At 54.5% G+C, this 16,793-nt stretch overlaps 6 protein-coding genes across 6 annotated transcripts; 4 read left to right on the plus strand and 2 right to left on the minus strand.

Annotated features, from left to right (window-relative positions):
- Positions 1-28: 28 nt before the first annotated feature.
- On the plus strand, positions 29-2,614 carry HETIRDRAFT_441690 (uncharacterized protein). Its single transcript, XM_009552351.1, has 8 exons — positions 29-177; positions 276-534; positions 585-658; positions 721-771; positions 846-1,226; positions 1,301-1,505; positions 1,592-1,659; positions 2,135-2,614. Exons 1-8 carry the CDS (start codon positions 103-105, stop codon positions 2,321-2,323), a joined length of 1,302 nt encoding a protein of 433 aa, XP_009550646.1. The 5' UTR covers positions 29-102; the 3' UTR covers positions 2,324-2,614.
- On the minus strand, positions 2,603-2,998 carry HETIRDRAFT_454493 (uncharacterized protein; the record flags this gene model as incomplete). Its single annotated transcript, XM_009552352.1, has 2 exons — positions 2,603-2,909; positions 2,955-2,998. 2 exons carry the CDS (start codon positions 2,996-2,998, stop codon positions 2,603-2,605), a joined length of 351 nt encoding a protein of 116 aa, XP_009550647.1.
- A 27-nt stretch (positions 2,999-3,025) lies between these two features.
- Positions 3,026-3,882, plus strand: HETIRDRAFT_105694 (uncharacterized protein; the record flags this gene model as incomplete). The annotated part of the gene is made up of 3 exons (XM_009552353.1): positions 3,026-3,295; positions 3,359-3,580; positions 3,676-3,882. The coding sequence occupies 3 exons, from the start codon at positions 3,026-3,028 to the stop codon at positions 3,880-3,882; spliced, it is 699 nt and encodes a 232-aa protein (XP_009550648.1).
- Positions 3,883-8,761: 4,879 nt separating this feature from the next.
- HETIRDRAFT_454495 (uncharacterized protein) lies at positions 8,762-9,683 on the plus strand (the record flags this gene model as incomplete). The annotated part of the gene is made up of 5 exons (XM_009552354.1): positions 8,762-8,947; positions 9,005-9,055; positions 9,127-9,325; positions 9,381-9,557; positions 9,613-9,683. 5 exons carry the CDS (start codon positions 8,762-8,764, stop codon positions 9,681-9,683), a joined length of 684 nt encoding a protein of 227 aa, XP_009550649.1.
- A 216-nt stretch (positions 9,684-9,899) lies between these two features.
- On the plus strand, positions 9,900-13,313 carry HETIRDRAFT_105692 (uncharacterized protein; the record flags this gene model as incomplete). The annotated part of the gene is made up of 7 exons (XM_009552355.1): positions 9,900-10,200; positions 11,495-12,060; positions 12,130-12,447; positions 12,517-12,672; positions 12,724-13,122; positions 13,182-13,192; positions 13,256-13,313. The coding sequence occupies 7 exons, from the start codon at positions 9,900-9,902 to the stop codon at positions 13,311-13,313; spliced, it is 1,809 nt and encodes a 602-aa protein (XP_009550650.1).
- Positions 13,314-14,096: 783 nt separating this feature from the next.
- Positions 14,097-14,469, minus strand: HETIRDRAFT_174249 (uncharacterized protein; the record flags this gene model as incomplete). Its single annotated transcript, XM_009552356.1, has 3 exons — positions 14,097-14,274; positions 14,357-14,418; positions 14,467-14,469. 3 exons carry the CDS (start codon positions 14,467-14,469, stop codon positions 14,097-14,099), a joined length of 243 nt encoding a protein of 80 aa, XP_009550651.1.
- Positions 14,470-16,793: the final 2,324 nt, after the last annotated feature.

Below are 16,793 nucleotides of genomic sequence, written 5' to 3' on the forward strand. Positions count from 1 at the left end.
GCCCCGCAACGCCCTTTCTGCGCCTGCAGAGCTCCTGCTCGCTCTACTTGCTGCTCCCTCCCTCCCTTCGCACTCCCCGCCCCACGCCCCACGCTGCTCACCATGTCCGTCCTCAGCCTCTTCTACGACGGCCCCGAGTACAAGGAGCGCCTTACCAAGGACTTTGTCCCCCCAAAGGTAATCCCTCCCTCCCCCTCCTCCTTCCCTCCCTCACCCCTCCTTCCCTCACTCACTCACTCACTCACTCACTCACCCGCCCACCCGACCCCCCACAGGCGACCCTCGCAGAGATCCACGCCGCCGTCCCCAAGCACCTCTACAAGAAGTCCACCCTCAAGGCCTTCTACTACACCGCCCGCGACGTCGCCTGCGCGTACGTCTTCTACCGCCTCGGCCTCCAGATCGAGCCCCTCGCACAGCGCCTCGCCGCAGACTACGCCGTGCCCTACGCCGCCGCCCAGGCGGTCAAGTGGGCCCTCTGGGCCCTGTATTGGCACTGGCAGGGCGTCGCCCTCGCAGGATGGTGGTGCCTCGGTCAGTCGTCGCCACTCGCCCGTGCGCGCATGCTGACTCTGGCGGTTCAGGGCACGAAGCGGGGCACGGGTCGCTCTCGGATTATAGCGTCGTGAACCACGTCCTCGGCTACGGCCTGCACACCGTACGTACACCCACGCTCACGCTCACGCTCGCCGCCGCTCACGCTCGCCGCGCCCCGCACAGTTCCTTCTGGTCCCGTACTACTCCTGGCGCTCCACCCACCACGCGCACCACGTACGTCCCGCCTCCCTCCCTCCCACCCATCCCTCCAACACCCGCTCATCGCCCCGCCGCCCCGCCGCCCCCAGAAAGCAACCGGCTCCATCGAGCGCGACGAGAACTACGTCCCGCGCACGCGCACGGACTACGGCCTCCCGCCCGCCGCGGTCGCCCACGTCACGGACTACCACGACCTCTTCGAGGAGACGCCGATCTACAGCCTCGCGCGCATGCTCGCGATGCAGCTCCTCGGCTGGCACGCGTACCTGCTCTACAACGCGCTCGGCTCCCCGATGTACCCCGAGGGCACGAACCACTTCTGGCCGTCCTCGCCGCTTTTCAAGCCCCAGGAGCGCGGGAGCATCATCGCGAGCAACGTCGGGCTGTCGGTGATGACGAGCGTGTTGACGTATTATATACGCGAGGCCGGGATCGGGATGTTCGTCAAGATGTATCTCATCCCGTACCTCGTGCGTCTTCCCCCCACTCCCTCCGTACGTACGTGTGCACTAACCCACCCACCCACGCACGCACGCACGCGCAGCTCGCGAACCACTGGATCGTGATGCTCACCTTCCTGCACCACTCGGACCCGTCCATCCCGCACTACCGCAGCAAGGAGTGGTCCTTCCTCCGCGGCGCCGTCGCGACCATCGACCGCCCGCTCCTCGGCTGGGCGGGCCGCTTCTTCCTCCACAACGTCTCGCACGACCACATCGCGCACCACTTTTTCTCCTCGATCCCGTTTTGTGAGTGCGCGCTTTCTGGGGGCCTGCGTGGGCGTGTGGTGCGTGTGTGGGCTGTTTGCTGATGATGGCGTGCGTGCGTTGGGTAGATAATCAGCCGTATGTGACCGAGGCGATCAAGGGCGTTCTCGGCGAGGACTACAACTACGACTCGACGGTGAGCGCGTCCCTCCGCTCCTCTCCCCTCCATCCTCCATCCTCCATATCTACCGACCCTATTCTTCTTTTGGGCTTGGGCCGCCGTTGGGGTTTTTAGTCCCGCGCCGCCACGCGAGTTCCCTCTTTTTTCTCTTTTTTGCATCCGCGTCCGTGTCCGCGTTCGTGTCTGTGTCCGTGTCCGTGTCCGCGTTCGGCTCCGGTCCGGTCCCGGTCTCGGTCCCGGTCCCGAGCGCTTTTGCGTCCGTGTCCGTCCCCGTTCGTATGTGCACGTGCCGACGGGCGGGCGGGCGGGTAGGCTTCCTAGGCGCGCCTGCTCCTCCGAGCCTCTCTCTCTTTCTCTCTCTCTCTCTCTCTCTATATATATATATATACCTCTTGCCACCCGACGCTGACGCCCGCTTCCATCCCGCCCACGCACGCCCGCTTCCATCCCGCCCACGCACGCCCGCTTCCATCCCGCCCGCCCGCGCCAGAACACGTTCCGCGCGCTCTACCGCTCCTTCCGCGAGTGCTGCTTCATCGAGGACGACGGCGACATCGTCTTCTACAAGAACCAGCACGGCGAGGCGCAGCGCTTCCTCGCTGGCGAGAAGAGGCCCACTACCGACGCCGCCGACGCCGCCGTCGCCGCTGCTGAGGGCAAGGAGGTTAAGGTGGAGTGAGCGCGAGCGCGGTTGCTCGACGTGTGTACGTGTGTGCGTGTGCGTGTGCGTGTGTGCGTGTGTACGTGTGTACGTGTGTTGTGCGGAGGCGTGGAGGCGTCGCTCGTAGAGTCGTCGGGTGTTGTTGTTGTCGTCGTTGCTGTCGTCGCTGGTGTCGCTGTCGAAGAAGAAGTCCCTCATGCTTGTCCGTTGTCTCTCTCTCCCTCTGTCTGTTTGTAACCCCCGATCTGTATAGAACCCGCCCCGTCCGATCGATACAAAGCAATCACACGTGTTTCGTTAGATAGACGCAACCCACCGGCCACGGCGGGCGTGCGGGCGGGCGTGTGCTCCGCTCTGCTCCGTTCTGCTCTGTTCTGCGCTCTCCCGCTCTCGCTCGGCGCTCTGCACTCTCATGCGCGCGTCGCGCACGTCGCGCACGTGAGGCCCTGCACGGTCGACCGCGCGCGCTCGACCGACGAACCGCAGCGCAGGCGTGTGCCGTGCCGTGCCGTGCTGTGCTGTGCTGTGCTCGCGCGCGCACGTACGCAGATGGACCGAGCCTCCCGACGTGCTCACGAACAAGCCGTGCGTGCGCACCACGCGTCTGTGCTGTGATTGCGATCAACCAAGCGAGCACGCTCGGACCTACGGTACACTCCGACTACCGACGCCGACGCGCGCGCAAGTATGCATGCATGCGCTGGTGCAAAGAGACGATGAATGAACGCGCGCGTCTACCGTCAACGATGTAGCCGGCCAGCCATCGGGCCTCGTCCGCACCCGACCGATGAAGGAAAAAAAAAGCGGGTGCGGATCGCGCACGGCGCACACGCACGGGCGCGCACTAGAAAGAGCGGCCCGCCCGCTCTCGCTCTCTCGTCCGTTTCTCGTATGCGCTCGTCGACGGAGGGCCTGAGCATGCCGGGGCCCGCCTCCCCGCCGACTCACCTCGACATCGCGCGCGCATCCCACACCGCCGCCGATCCGCGCGTGCGCCCGCCGGAACACGCCCCGCGGCGATAGACCAACGGGGCCCGCACGCGTCTCTCCCAGCCCTGCGCACTCTCGGAATCGAGCCCCTCGCAGGCCTCCAAGCTCCAACGCGCGGCTCTCCCGTCCCCGCCCTTGTTCGCGCCGCCGCGCACGCAGGGCCTCCGACGCGTCAGGAGTCAGCGCGCCCCCGATGCGTGGTCAGCGCGCGCAGGCGGGCGAATCATTTCAACGCCCTCGAGTCCCGAGTCCCGCGTCCCGAGTCCAATTCCCAAACCGGAGGCAGTAGCACTGCGATAGTAGTGCAAGCGGGTCAGCGGTGGACGCGCGGGTCGATTTCAAAATGCCAAAATGCCAAAATGCCAAAATGAAATGCGCAGGCGCCGTCGGGTCGCTCGCCGCCGACAAAGGAGCCTGCATCGTTCGGCGCGGCGCGGGCCCCGCTCAGTTCCCACACGGATCCGGCGAGCGCCGCAGGCGCGTCTGTCTCGGATGCACGACGCGTTTGCGCTGTCAAAGCCAAAACGACGGGGGCAGGGCCGGAGCGGCTCCGCGAAGCTCGCGCCGTTACGCTTGAGCGCGGATGAAGTTCGCATCGGGAATACAGATGATCGCGATGATAGGCCGTTTGAGCTGGGCGACAGAGACGCGCCCTCTGGAGAGCAGGGGTCATCGGTCGGACGACGTGATTGTGTGCACGCGATGATGGCACTTCAGGCCAAGCCAAAGACGAGTAAAAGGACCATGTTGAGGGGATACACCTGCGACGATGGGTCATTCGAAAGGTGAGCGTCTCGCGGCGCGTTGGTCATGATCGTATGTGTGAAATCCCGTATTTGATCAGTGACCATTGGGCCAGTCGCTGGTATGGTCGCATCACTCTGCGCGTCTGTACATAGACGGCCGTAAACCGCTGCAAATTGATCGCTCCCCAGGGCAAAAGACTTATCAGCAGCATGAAAACAGACGCATCGAACGATCACGCGCCTCGATGCCCCCTTGATCATCCGACCGCGACGCACAGACGCAAATAGCTCACAGGACACATCAGCGGCGGACCGGGGCAATGTACCCTGGCCAGCGCTCGCAAAGGCCTACAAAGAGCGGAGCAGATTAGGAAGATTACCCTGCGCAATCAATTTGACCATTTGGAGCTGGAAGGGGCTTCACATTCTGATGCGCGGGTGCGAGAGCCGTAGGTGGGTGATGTCGAGGGAGATGGGCATCACGTGTGCGACGGGCGGTTGACAGCAAGAGGACGACGTCTGCGGAGGATTGCATAACGGCGAGCGATGAGAGCCGATGAAGTACCGCAGAGGGTCGATGCCTGTCGAAGCCAGTGGGACATGAAGCTCAGTTGTCTAGGTTGGTGGATCAAAGAGATGAATCCCTGCACGCACGTCGGCAAGTCCATGACGGCACTATTTGTGCTGACATCAAAATCAGGGTTTACGAGCACTGCGCATGGCTTTTTTCATGGCCAAGACCAAAACTTGCTTTGAGTAAATCATGCACGATGATGGAAGCGAACCTCTGCAGACGGTTTAGGGTCGACTTGCATACCCAAGGAATTGCGCCAGGAATGGAGAGCAACATTGCGAAAATTATAACGACGCTGTGTGTCGGAGGTAGATTGACAACATGATGCCCCGTCGATTGGTTATGGAAAGGCCTTTGTCGTGATCAAGGTCGAAAAGCGCAAAGTGAAGGGAGAAGAATCTGGAGGGGCACGATAGATTAGTGGGACAAGAGATGAGATCCCCTTAGCCGCCAAGATCAATCAACGTCAACCACTGTCAACCAGTGGTATTGAAGCTTTCTGCGTACCTGTCTCATATACTTGCAAGCTACTGTTCAAGGGCAGTGGAGTGGGATATGCATGCATAATGACTCGGTACCGACGATGCGTTCACAGCTAAGAATCCATGACCTGAAATTATTGGCCGTTAGACTTTGTGGTCAGATTCGCTGTACGACATACTGTAGTCACAGGTGCGTCGCCTCTCCCGGTTGCTTCCAATAGCTCAGATCATGCATTGACCCGGATACCGACAGATCGCTGCGCAGACCGAGATTTTTGATTCGAAGGAGGGATAGTCACCGAGCTACGATTGGTGAGAGAAATGTAAAAATAGGCTGACGGTAAGCAGGGAGCAAATAGAGAAACGAACCACGCATTGGGTCGGCATGAGCTTAAACATCCCACCCAGCACAGATGAAAGGTTAACGTGTTGATGCCTGGCACCACATGTCGTTCTCCAGAATGGGGCTTCAATATATAAATGAGGCTGTCGTGACATCCTGCATATGTAGCGATCCACTAATTCACCAAACTTGGCTCAGACCTGACCCGGTCAATTTGGCAAAGTCTCCACGCATACACTAAGTGAATGAATCGTGGGCACGTTGGAAGATCTATGCACGGCGTGACACTATCTTGCCTGCTCTCCGGGGCAATCCTGGACAAAATGCTGTAGACTCAAGGTTGAGACGGTTTACGCACCGGATCTGATGTGTGTGAGACTGCGTAACTTTTCGACAGCGTTCCAACCCCAACGTATCTCCGTGATCGCGCCGCGCTCCTGTATATGCCATTACCATTCAAAATTTTCGCGTTCTAGCAAATGGCTATGCCGTCAATACTCAAGTACTCAGCGCCCGGACAAGACAATGAACACGTGTGTTTGCTTTCAACTCAAACGGTCTCACCGGCTCAGACAGCCAGCCGTACGTGACCGAGACGACCAAGGGCGGCCCCGGTGAGGTCTACTTCTACTGCGGTGAGCGCCAAATCTTGTCTTGTTTGTTTCGGCATTCTTTCCCTGTTCTGTGCATGCGGGTCGAGGAGGATCGGGACGTGGTGTTCGCGACGGTGGAACGTGTGAGTAGCCCTCCTTTGTGTCGTTGTCTATCAGTACACAAGTGCCAGGACTGGGCGGAAGAAATAGACGAAGTCGAAGTGAGCTCACTGAAAAACAAAGAATCCGCCGATCTGATAGATACAAGTGGAATCTGATCAGACTGCGACACTCCGACAAACCCCCTTCTGGGTGTTGCGACTGGGTGAGACACTTGTCATGCTGGTCTCGCAATGTCACTTTTGAAATATGCCGGTCGCTGTCGAAAAGGTCTCACCAGGCTGGCCGATTACCGGCAGCTGACGCCAGACCAGGTCAGATTTCTGCGATTTTGCCGATGAATGACGTGCCCGTTGGACAAGCTCGCAGAGCACGCATACTCGTGCAGCGGCGTGGCCGCAAACACGTCATGCGCAGCGCCATTGCCTGTATTCGTAGGACGCAAACCTCTGGTGATGCTGTTGCATCATTGGTCAAGTAGGGTGTCTGCCTGTGACGATATTGAAGTAAGAGTTCATCTGGTCCCGCGTGCACGTTCCCTCTGTCCCTGATGAAGGCTATATACAGCTGAACATAGAGTGTGTGAGCATGTTTAGGCTTTGCGGCAGTGTGAATGCACCCCTGCCCTTGTCCTTGTTGGTCTCGCCTGCTTTTTTGAACACCATTGTGACGTATCAATATCAAAACCCACGATGAACCGATGAACAAGATTGACGCGTGAAATACCTGGCGCAGAGTGAATGATCCACGTACTGTGTCCGCATTGACGCAAACACCTCAAGCCCAATGGAGAGCTCGGCAGCCTGATGGTGAAGTCTGAAACACATGGTTAATCTGTGTCCACAACTAAATTTGATGATCAGAACTGGCAAATCCCTATAGTTAGGACATGCAACAATTGACTGGCTTGCCAGCCTTGGCGTAGACTTAAGCTAGTCATCGATCCAGCGCGCCACTGGGCCGTTCGATGTGCTATCCTATCTCGCACTGCGTTATGATACATTAGACCCGCGATGGAAGAGAAAGACAGAGTGGTTTAGAGATAGTCTGATAGTAGGCTTTACGCACCAATATATGACGAGTCTAGCGCGTGCAAGACTTCATCCCAGAAGCAGTCAATCCTCTACCTCGAACCTGCCCTAGCCTGAAAGCATTTGAGGTTCCTCGAATGCCAAATTTGATCAGGTATTGATCTGATGGGATTGTGCCAAGCTGCTGACTACCAGTGTCAATCAGACCTGGTGCATGATAGAACACAGGGAGACTCATCAATAACCAAATAATCCACACGTCGATGCAAAGGCATTGTTCAGTGCCCCAGGCTCTCAAAATAATCGTACTGTATGCATCAGAAAAGCTGATAGGCCCCGGCCAGTAGTGGGCAGCTGGTTTGCTGAAGCAAGCGGGGCGGGTCGGAAGACGACGAAGGATGCCGCCGCAGGAGCCGGATATTGTGAACGTCTAGATATATAACGCAGGATAACGCTTGGTGTGAACAGGTGGGCCTCCTTGGAAGTCGCCAATGGGAGCTCGCTGGAAAAGTTGCTCTGAGGCTGATGGTGTACGGAGAGAAAGACGATGTCGAGAGCCAACGCGCGTGCTCAGTCGCGCCGCCATGTTGAACCCTCACCACAACCACCCCCGCCCGCTACGCTCACTGGCCTCATCCCTCACCAATACCAACGCCTCGCATGACGTAGAATATCTGGCACGATGGGCTAGATGAATGGGTGCGGGCGCGCACCAAGATCTGATTTCCGTCTATATCGACGCGTCGAGGATGCAGAGACACAAGTGTTTTATTTTTCCACGCAGTGTATCGCCTACGTCTGAAAATCAACTTCCTCACATTAGACACCGTCACTCCATATTGCAGCTGTCTAAGTGCGCCTCCCTCCCCAAGCTATGTCCTCTACGAAAGTTCCGTGAGTAATATCTGGCACGTTTTCGTCGATAGGCAGTCTCATCATCCAGCACAACTCAACTTGCAGCACCCAGTCTAGCTTGTCTAGCTTTAAGTTAACGGCCACAGGTGTGCATCGCTTGATCGACGCTGGATCTTGCTCTCCTCGTCTTACCTGTTTTACCAGTTGTTCGTGCCTTCAATCTCCTCAATATCTCCGCGATCGTTCATTCCAATCGCAAGAGGAAGGAACGTAGATTCTACACCGTATTGTCTGTTGACGGAAATAGGAGGAAAAACAACATCGCTGAGCCAGGCAATGCTCCAGAGTGGAACGAATTTTTTTTATTGTGAGAATTTGGCCTCTTTGTTACCATTCAGGCTCTTCGCTGACACTGAGTTCACATGTCGCTGATTGCAGTGAAGCGCATCATTTTTCCACTCTAAAGCTCGACATACACGCTGATCGTACAGTGAAGGAAACGCATATTGGCGGCATCTCTAAACTAATCACGGCTCTATGGCCGTCGGTACTCGAGGGTGGGAACCACGGTCAGCTCAGATCTTTCATTGATCTTGCTCGTGATCCTAATCGTGATCGTACTATGAACATATTTATTAGACATTATCGAGATGATCTCAGAGGGAACAAATGCCTGTGTCGAGCTACATCTTGGAATCAAAGTTGATAATCTGCAAACAGAAATGGCCGATATTCGCAGAAGCGCTGAGGATGCCCTATCCAATATGCAATCCCTCACACAACCTGTGTGCTTGGCGATCAGAGCCTCAGCATCTGCTCTTAAACCTATGCAGAATTTCGTCGATAATTGGACGCCTCTCTTGAACAAGGTCAAGATGTTTTGTGACCTGATGGATGGTATTGCCGAAGTATGTCGTGGCCATATGCATTTGGATGGTGGGTTACTCACACAAGAACTTTTCTAGGTGCATCCTTACGCAAAAATCGCCTGGGGAATCGTGTCTATACCACAGAAGGTTCATGTTTCATCGACTTTGATAACACATCTTGCGATGCTGACAAACGTCATTGTCTTGTTGTGATGAAGATCATGAACGACCAGATGGACCGCGACGATCGAATACAGAAACTCTTCGTGACCATGAACTCCTTTTACGACATTGTCAGCGACCTAGAGAACAGGCCTGAGACGAGGCTCACTCTGCAAGACCTTCCGCAACGAATAGCGCAACAGACCATAGAATGCTTTTACTTCATTCGGGACTATGCAAAGACCGAGGGCTTCGGTGAGTATGGCCTCACGTCAGATGCCATTCTCCTACTTAACACTCTCCTCGCTAGTAAAACGAATAGGACAGCAGTTATTCTCCACAAAGAATGTCATGATCGACACATACTGTACTGTGTTTGTCAAGTTCAAGGAGGAGTTCTACGGCAGAGTGGCCGTTCAGACCTTGAACACCGTGAATAAGACCAAGATTGTTGTAACGTACATCCTTGACGACGTAGAAGACTCTGGTCCGTTAAATACGCCTATGGATTATTTTTGGATGAAACTGACAGCTCATCACAGCCATCGACATCAACTTAGACGACATGTCATATGTGAATGACGCGAACTTTGACGAGGCAAAGGGATGCTAACCGGGAACTCGCGTAGGGATTCTGGAAGAGATCGCTGATTGGGTCAACAACCAGGACGCTCCCCGCATTCTCCTGCTCTCTGGTGCCACGGGGACTGGCAAATCGGCTATTGCGCATACCATTGCCCATCGCTTCCAGAACAAGAACTGTCTTGGATCTTCTTTCTGCTTCGTGCGTGGCTAGATGGATTGCGGCCCAGGTAAACTGTTCCCGACTATGGCTCGTGATTTGGCCGATTTCGACAAGGGAATACGGCGCGCGTTACATGAGGTTGTCAAAGACAATAAATCATTGCGGGTCACGTCGAAGGTTATGCAGCAGTTCAATAACCTTGTTCTCAAACCGGTCGCAAAATTCACCATGGCCGGCCCCCTTGTCATAGTCATTGATACTCTGGATGAGAGCGGGGATGCCCGAGCCTGCGAGGACCTGCTTCGTGAGCTGGCTAGCAAAACTAAACCCCTTCCCTCCAATTTCCGCATCCTCATCACATCCCGCCCAGAACCAGATATCATGCGTGCGTTTCAACCATGTGACCATGCCATATTTAAGAGCATGTATGATCTTTTGCCGTCATCGACTGAGGACGACATTAGATCATACATTCATGATCACCTAGGTCGTCTTGATGTAGATGACATCAATGAGGAATGCAGGTGCACGCTCGTTTCTAGATGCGAAGGGTTATTCCAGTGGGCATTCGTTGCCTGTGAATTCATCAAAGGTATGGGTATGCCAGGATCTGCCCCTAGGGAACGATACGACCTTCTTGTCCAGGGTACGACGAGGGAAGCCTGGCGTCTGGATGATCTGTACAGGGCAGTTTTATCTCACTTCTTCCGTCCAAGAGACTCTTTTGTCATGGCTAGATCCAAGCTTGTCATGGCCCTTGTATTGACTACATTCGAGCCTCTCTCTGTTGAATCACTGGACGGAATACTTATGCCGCGAAGGAAGGAAACCCAGGCTTCAAGGCGAACATCATCTTGGACTACATGGGCTCCCTGCTAAGTGGAGCGACGGGGACCGACACTGACCGTCCTCTGCATACCTCATTTCGTGAGTTTTTGTTGGATCGCGACCGCAGCGTCGACTGCTACATAGACACGTCACACACTCACTCAGAGTTGACACTCGCCTCGTTATACATCTGAAGAAGGACCTGACGTTCAACATATGCTATCTGGAACCCTCACATGTGGCGAATAGGGACATACTTGGCCTCGCTGATCGCATCAACGAGTGTATACCAGCTCATTTGTCATACTCTTGTCGCTTCTGGACCAACGATTTGCAAGCCGTAGCCGCAAGCTCAGCTTTTGACTCTCAACTGCTCGAAGACGTGGAAGTGGTGCTCACAGACAAGTTGCTATTTTGGCTTGAGGCGATGGGTCTGCTCGGTGCCGTACATGGTGCTGCGCAAGCTATGTCTTCTCTTGTAAAGTGGAGTTCGGTGAGTTCGGTGAGTATATTCTCAGTATAAAAACACCGGGCTGGATGTTCATAATACTTTGTGATTGCGTGAAGTCTAGAATCTGGACGAACATACAAACTGGCGAGCGGTGCGCATGCATTTGTAAATGCATTTGGGTTTCCTATGTCACAGTCTACCCCGCACGTCTACTTGTCCAGTCTAGCATTCGCTCCTTGAAGGTCTACTGTGTTCGAAAGGTTTGAGAAGGACTTTCCGCAGGTACTAAAGGTCTCGGCTCGGGCCTACAACTATTGGCCAGCAGCCCAGCATAGCATCCATGCAGGCTCTGGAGTTTTGTGTGTAGCAATCTCACCCGACGGATCTTGGGTTGTGTCAGGGTTGGACAACTCGACAATTCGGGCGTGGGATGTGTCCACGGGCGATGCTGTGGGTGGTCCTCTCAAGGGACGCACGTATTCGGTCAATTCTGTCGCTTTCTCGTTGGACGGGTTGCGGATCGTGTCAGGCTCGTCCGACCACACAATCCGGGTGTGGAATGCAGCGACGCATACTGCTGTGGGAGACCCTCTCGAAGGACACGCAGGAGTGGTCAAATCTGTCACTTTCTCGTCGGATGGACTGTGGATCGTGTCTGGCTCGTCCGACTCCACAATCCGGGTGTGGGATATTGAGACATGTACTACTGTGGGCAACCCTCTCGAGGGACATACAGGTCCGGTCACATCTGTTTCTATTTCGCTAGAAGGAAAGTGGATCGTGTCAGGCTCGTACAACGACCCAATCCGGGTGTGGGATATGGTAACGCATGTCTCTGTAGGCGACCCTCTCGAGCTAAACATAAGTGTAGTCTATTCTGTTGCCTTGTCGGCAGACGGATCGCGGATCGTCTCGGGCTCGTGGGACTTGACAATCCGGGTATGGGATACAGCGACGCGTGCCGCTGTGGGCGGCCCTCTCGAGGGACACACAGGTCTGGTCACCTCTGTTGCTGTCTCTCCAGACGGGTTGTAGATCGTGTCCGGATCGCACGACAACACAATCCGCGTGTGGGATGCGGCGACACGTACTGTTCCGGGTGACCCTTTGGAGGGACACACAAAATGGGTAACTTCTGTTACTTCCTTGCCAGATGGGAAGCGGATCGTGTCGGGCTCGCAGGACAACACAATCCCCGTGTGGGATGCGGCAACACGTGCTGCTCTGGGCGACCCTCTCGAGGGACACACAGATCGAGTATTTTCTGTTGCTTTCTCTCCAGATGGGAAGCAGATAGTGTCAGACTCGTCTGACATGACACTCCGGGTGTGGAATCCGGTGACGCACAGTCCTGTGGGTGGCCCTTTGGAGGGACACAGAGATTGGGTGAGATCTGTCGCGTTCTCGCCAGATGGGCTGTAGATTGTGTCAGGCTCGTCCGACAACACGATCCGCGGGTGGAATACGGCAACGCATGCTGGCGTGGGCGATCCTTTCGAGGGGCACACAGACCGGATTGGTTCAGTTGCTTTCTCACTAGATGGGACGCGGATTGTGTCCGGATCGGACGACAACACAGTTTGCGTGTGGGATGCGGCGACGCATACTGCTCTGGGTGGCCCTCTCTAGGGACACACAAGATGGGTCACTTCTGTTGCGTTCTCGCCAGACGGGTTGCAGATCGTGTCCGGATCTCAGGACAACACAATCCGCTTGTGGAATGCGGTGACACGTGTTGCTCCGGGCGACCCTCTCGAGGGACACACAGGTCGGGTATTTTCTGTTGCTTTCTCTCCAGATGGGAAGCGGATAGTGTCAGACTCGTATGACTCCACAACCCGGTTATGGGATACAGAGAGGCACGCTCCTGTGGGCGACCCTCTCAAGGGACACGTGTATTCGGTGACATCTGTTGCTTTCTCGCCAGACGGGTTGCAGATCGTGTCAGGCTCGATGGACAACACAATCCGGGTGTGGGATTCGCCAATGGTTCAACTTGCATCGACCAATGAGGTCGATGGTGCACAGGTGACGTTGTACTCAGTGACCAGCAACACTCCTCCCACAACACAATCTAAACTTCACAGAATGTATCCTCGTGAGTTTAGATGTTGTCATTCTCCAGGCATCGAGGTTCGCATCTGACCTGAACCTTCCGCAGCCTTAATTCTCATTTCCCGTCATCTGCAGCACGCAATGCGTCAACGTGGCCTCAATAAGTCTGTCACTCCTCCTGAATGGAATAATCGTACATATAAACACATGAACAGTGATGGTTGGATAGTGGGTCCTGCATCAGAACTCTTATTCTGGGTACCCGCCGTGTATCGTAACAAGTTATGACCCGATACAAGGCTTCAATTTGTCATTAGAAAGCAGCTCGTAAAACTGGACCTCGGTCAATTTGTTCATGGTACTTCTTGGCACGAGTGTTATTGTCCTTCGTAGCAGCATGATTCAGACTGGACTCTTTCATCTCTTTCCGCTATGTACAATGTAGTCACAAGCTCCCATGCTCTGTGCATCTATACTAGTTCTCTTCCATGCATTCATTGCGGACAACGGTCAATCAATTGCAGGCATCAGTCTAAATCTTTAGGCGGTAGCTTGTATGGTATAACTCGAGGGTAGCTGTATACACCAAATCTTCAGTCAACACACTATCACCATGCGTAATATGGGGAGAGCTGAGGAATATCTACAAAGAGTCAGGACTTTTAGGTCCCCGAAAGTACGGTGCGAGAGACCTGCTAGCGTACACAACTTTTGTCGTTGCTCGACTAGGGGACCAGTGTGTGGCGGTCGAGAGCTGCAAGTCCGAAAATGAAAATAGGTGCGTACTCACCTACACGTATGGGCTACGATGTTTGACCTGTGCAACAGCCCACATCTGGAGGATAGTCATTGAAAGCAGTAGACAGAAAAATTGAAGGCTTGGAAGAGGTGGTCATACAATTTAGCGTACCTCATCGGGCATGCACCGCGAGGTCTATGCGCGAGCCTCAACCCGTTGTCCTACTCATGCCGTGAGTGATGTGGTATAGCTTTCGCAATAAGTGCGCTGTTTTCAGTGCCGATCTGAGCGCAGTCAACATGATCAGGACGGACTGGCAGTTCAGATGTAAGTGCCGATAAGCTTCTGCGCGGGATAGCAAAAAGAAAGGCACTCGACAGACCAGCCTGAATAAGGGCACTAAGTCAGTCAGCAATATCGATGATTATGAAAGAGTAAAGCAGAATGTAGAAAGGGAAAAAAAAGAACGGATAGGAAGATAGTAGGATATATTGGAGAGTTCGGTGTGCGCCGTGGACAATTTGTTGTATCTGGAGAAAGAAAGACAAGAGACAGATTCAAACAGAGTACTCACGCACCATATTTTTCCTATAAAAGAGGCTGTGAAGTGCCAGTAATGCGTTGCCCGAAGAGAGTTGGTTGTTAATCTACGAAGAGGTTGTGGAAGCTTCTGGAGAGTTTCTGCAGGGTCAAGCTGTGAAAGTCAGGAGCGCTATGCGCTCATCCTCATCAATGTATCGTGTCCGGCCCACCTCCGGAGCTGCATCGACAGGCAGTTCGATGGCGCGAATGCTGAATGTTGAATCCTCCTGGATGCAAACACAATGCGCATCACTTGACATCGCGCCCCACGTCTCTCCCACGACCTCCAATAGGATGCCTCTCTGCTCCAACCCTCTTTTTCCGGTGCACATCCTGCTTAGCTTCGTCTCCGCAAACATTGAGAGCACCCTTTCCTTTGGCCGAAGTCCAGACAGACTGAGATAGAGGTGCTCACACAGATGCATCGCACGACCCTCCGCAAGCTAAGCACAGGGTTACTTTTCGCCGAGGAGATATGCGGGTCTCTGGAGGCCTTCGCTTTCACTCTTACTTTCCCAGTGTTCCATGCTCGCTGTGTGAGGCATCGATCTGGCATCCAGAATAATATTACGAATGCTGCATCTTGTCCGTTCTTTCCAAGAGCAATCTTATTGCTCCCTTCCGCGACCTGTCACCTCTCTTGCAAACCCGTCGACTCCTATGCACACCCGTTGAATCACTCACAATTGCCGTCGCTTCAATTTAGACATCGATAGCGGACTGGGACTACTCACACTGACTCGTAAATCTGGAGACTAATTACTGGACGTCCCCGCTCCTGCGCCGACTTACTGATGCGCAGTGCCTTCGGCGCAATCAAATCGTGAGTGTCCTTCCTCGCTTATACCATTCACGCTGCTTTTTGTCTACGTCGCACTTCTTATTCTCTGCTCGCTCTAGTTCTTCAACCTACCATGGACACCGCAAGATCAATACGGATAGTTTGTGTCGTACCCCAAAGCATGAACATGTGTGCTCTGTCCACCTTCCTCCAGTCTGTCCTCGGCGATCACCTACATTAGCCTCACATGCGACGACACGAACGGTGCCCGAATTGTCAATTTGAGAACATATGCGCGTGAATGGATGGCTGAAAGCACAAGGCTGCAGCGACGGGGATGCTTCCGAGTGTGGACTGCGCCTCGATGGCAGAAGTCGCATACGCAGGGGCTATGGGAGTTCACATTCATGCGCACTGCACTGACTTCAGAAGAAGGGAGTTCCGAGTCCTGACCAGGTGCCTTGATCGTGTCGCTCAGAGCGCGCCGTCAAGAGGTACTGTCGGGTGGCAGAATGCGCCAGGATCAATGTCACTGAGTGAGAAAAAAATGATGAGGGTACGAGCTATGGAAGAAAAAAAAGCACGAGAGGAAGACGAGGAGCAGGATTTAGAAGCAATACAGGATTCTCAGTGAGGGCACAGCAGGCATCGTTGCTGAGAAATAGCGACAAGTCTCAAAGGCCTTGAAAGAGACCATGGTAACTAGTGCGACTCCAGACGGCCGGCGCTCACGACGTGCTTCGGCCTGTTTCACCCTCTCAGCATCCCAGCGCTCAGAGCTACGTTGGGAGTCGTTCAAAACAGGTAATCAGTATTAACATTGGGCTGACTTTATGCAGAAGTAGTGCAGAGGCTTAAACGTGGTGTGTTGGCTATCAAGGGAGAGATGCCATGCACATTGGTCACGGCCATTCATGACAGGCCCGTTCTACCTTTGCTGCCACGCATGGCGGAACAAAATGACAGGGCACGGGCGAGCAGCATTGAGGCGGGTAGACTTACAATCGAGCACCTGTAGAAACTTACAAGAATATTAGCATTGCAAGATAGGATAGACAGTACGATCCTCTGCGACTCAGCACACTTGAGCAGCATCAAATGCGCTACAGGGAGAAAGACAGCACCCATGCGCAGCTGGTAGGAGCCTGCAAGGGCTTATCGTCAGGGCAACATCTGTGCCCCACTCAGGGATTTTGGATGTGCTGTTAACCCCACCACGCAAGCACCCCCTTAGCGGTACCCCACGCGTTCCAATGCGTGCTCCAAAAACACTTTCTTTCACTCCCAAATCGCACGCACCTGAGTCCACCCGCGCTGCAGAGCCGATTGATGTGAGTTAGAACTTGTAATGCATGAAGTGCTGGCAGTGTGGCATGCCGTCGACGGGTCGTCGGCAGCCCTCTTCATAAGCACATTGCTCGCCTTGCTTCCATGCGGATTACATGGGGACGGTTAATATTCCGGGAAGATGAACTTTCTGCAAGAGATGTGAGAAAAAGATTGGAGCTTACTAGTGCGTGGCACGACTTGTTGATTATGCTG

Source organism: Heterobasidion irregulare (assembly GCF_000320585.1).
Source record: "Heterobasidion irregulare TC 32-1 unplaced genomic scaffold scaffold_10, whole genome shotgun sequence".
NCBI classification, from domain to species: domain Eukaryota; kingdom Fungi; phylum Basidiomycota; class Agaricomycetes; order Russulales; family Bondarzewiaceae; genus Heterobasidion; species Heterobasidion irregulare.

Bases quoted from the DNA above. Each gene is read 5' to 3' on its own strand.
- HETIRDRAFT_441690 (XM_009552351.1), top strand. From the start codon at position 103: ATGTCCGTCCTCAGCCTCTTCTACGACGGCCCCGAGTACAAGGAGCGC. The intron at 1,227-1,300 runs GTGCGTCTTCCC...ACGCACGCGCAG, and splicing joins TGTATCTCATCCCGTACCTC to CTCGCGAACCACTGGATCGT. The intron at 1,660-2,134 runs GTGAGCGCGTCC...CGCCCGCGCCAG, and splicing joins ACTACAACTACGACTCGACG to AACACGTTCCGCGCGCTCTA.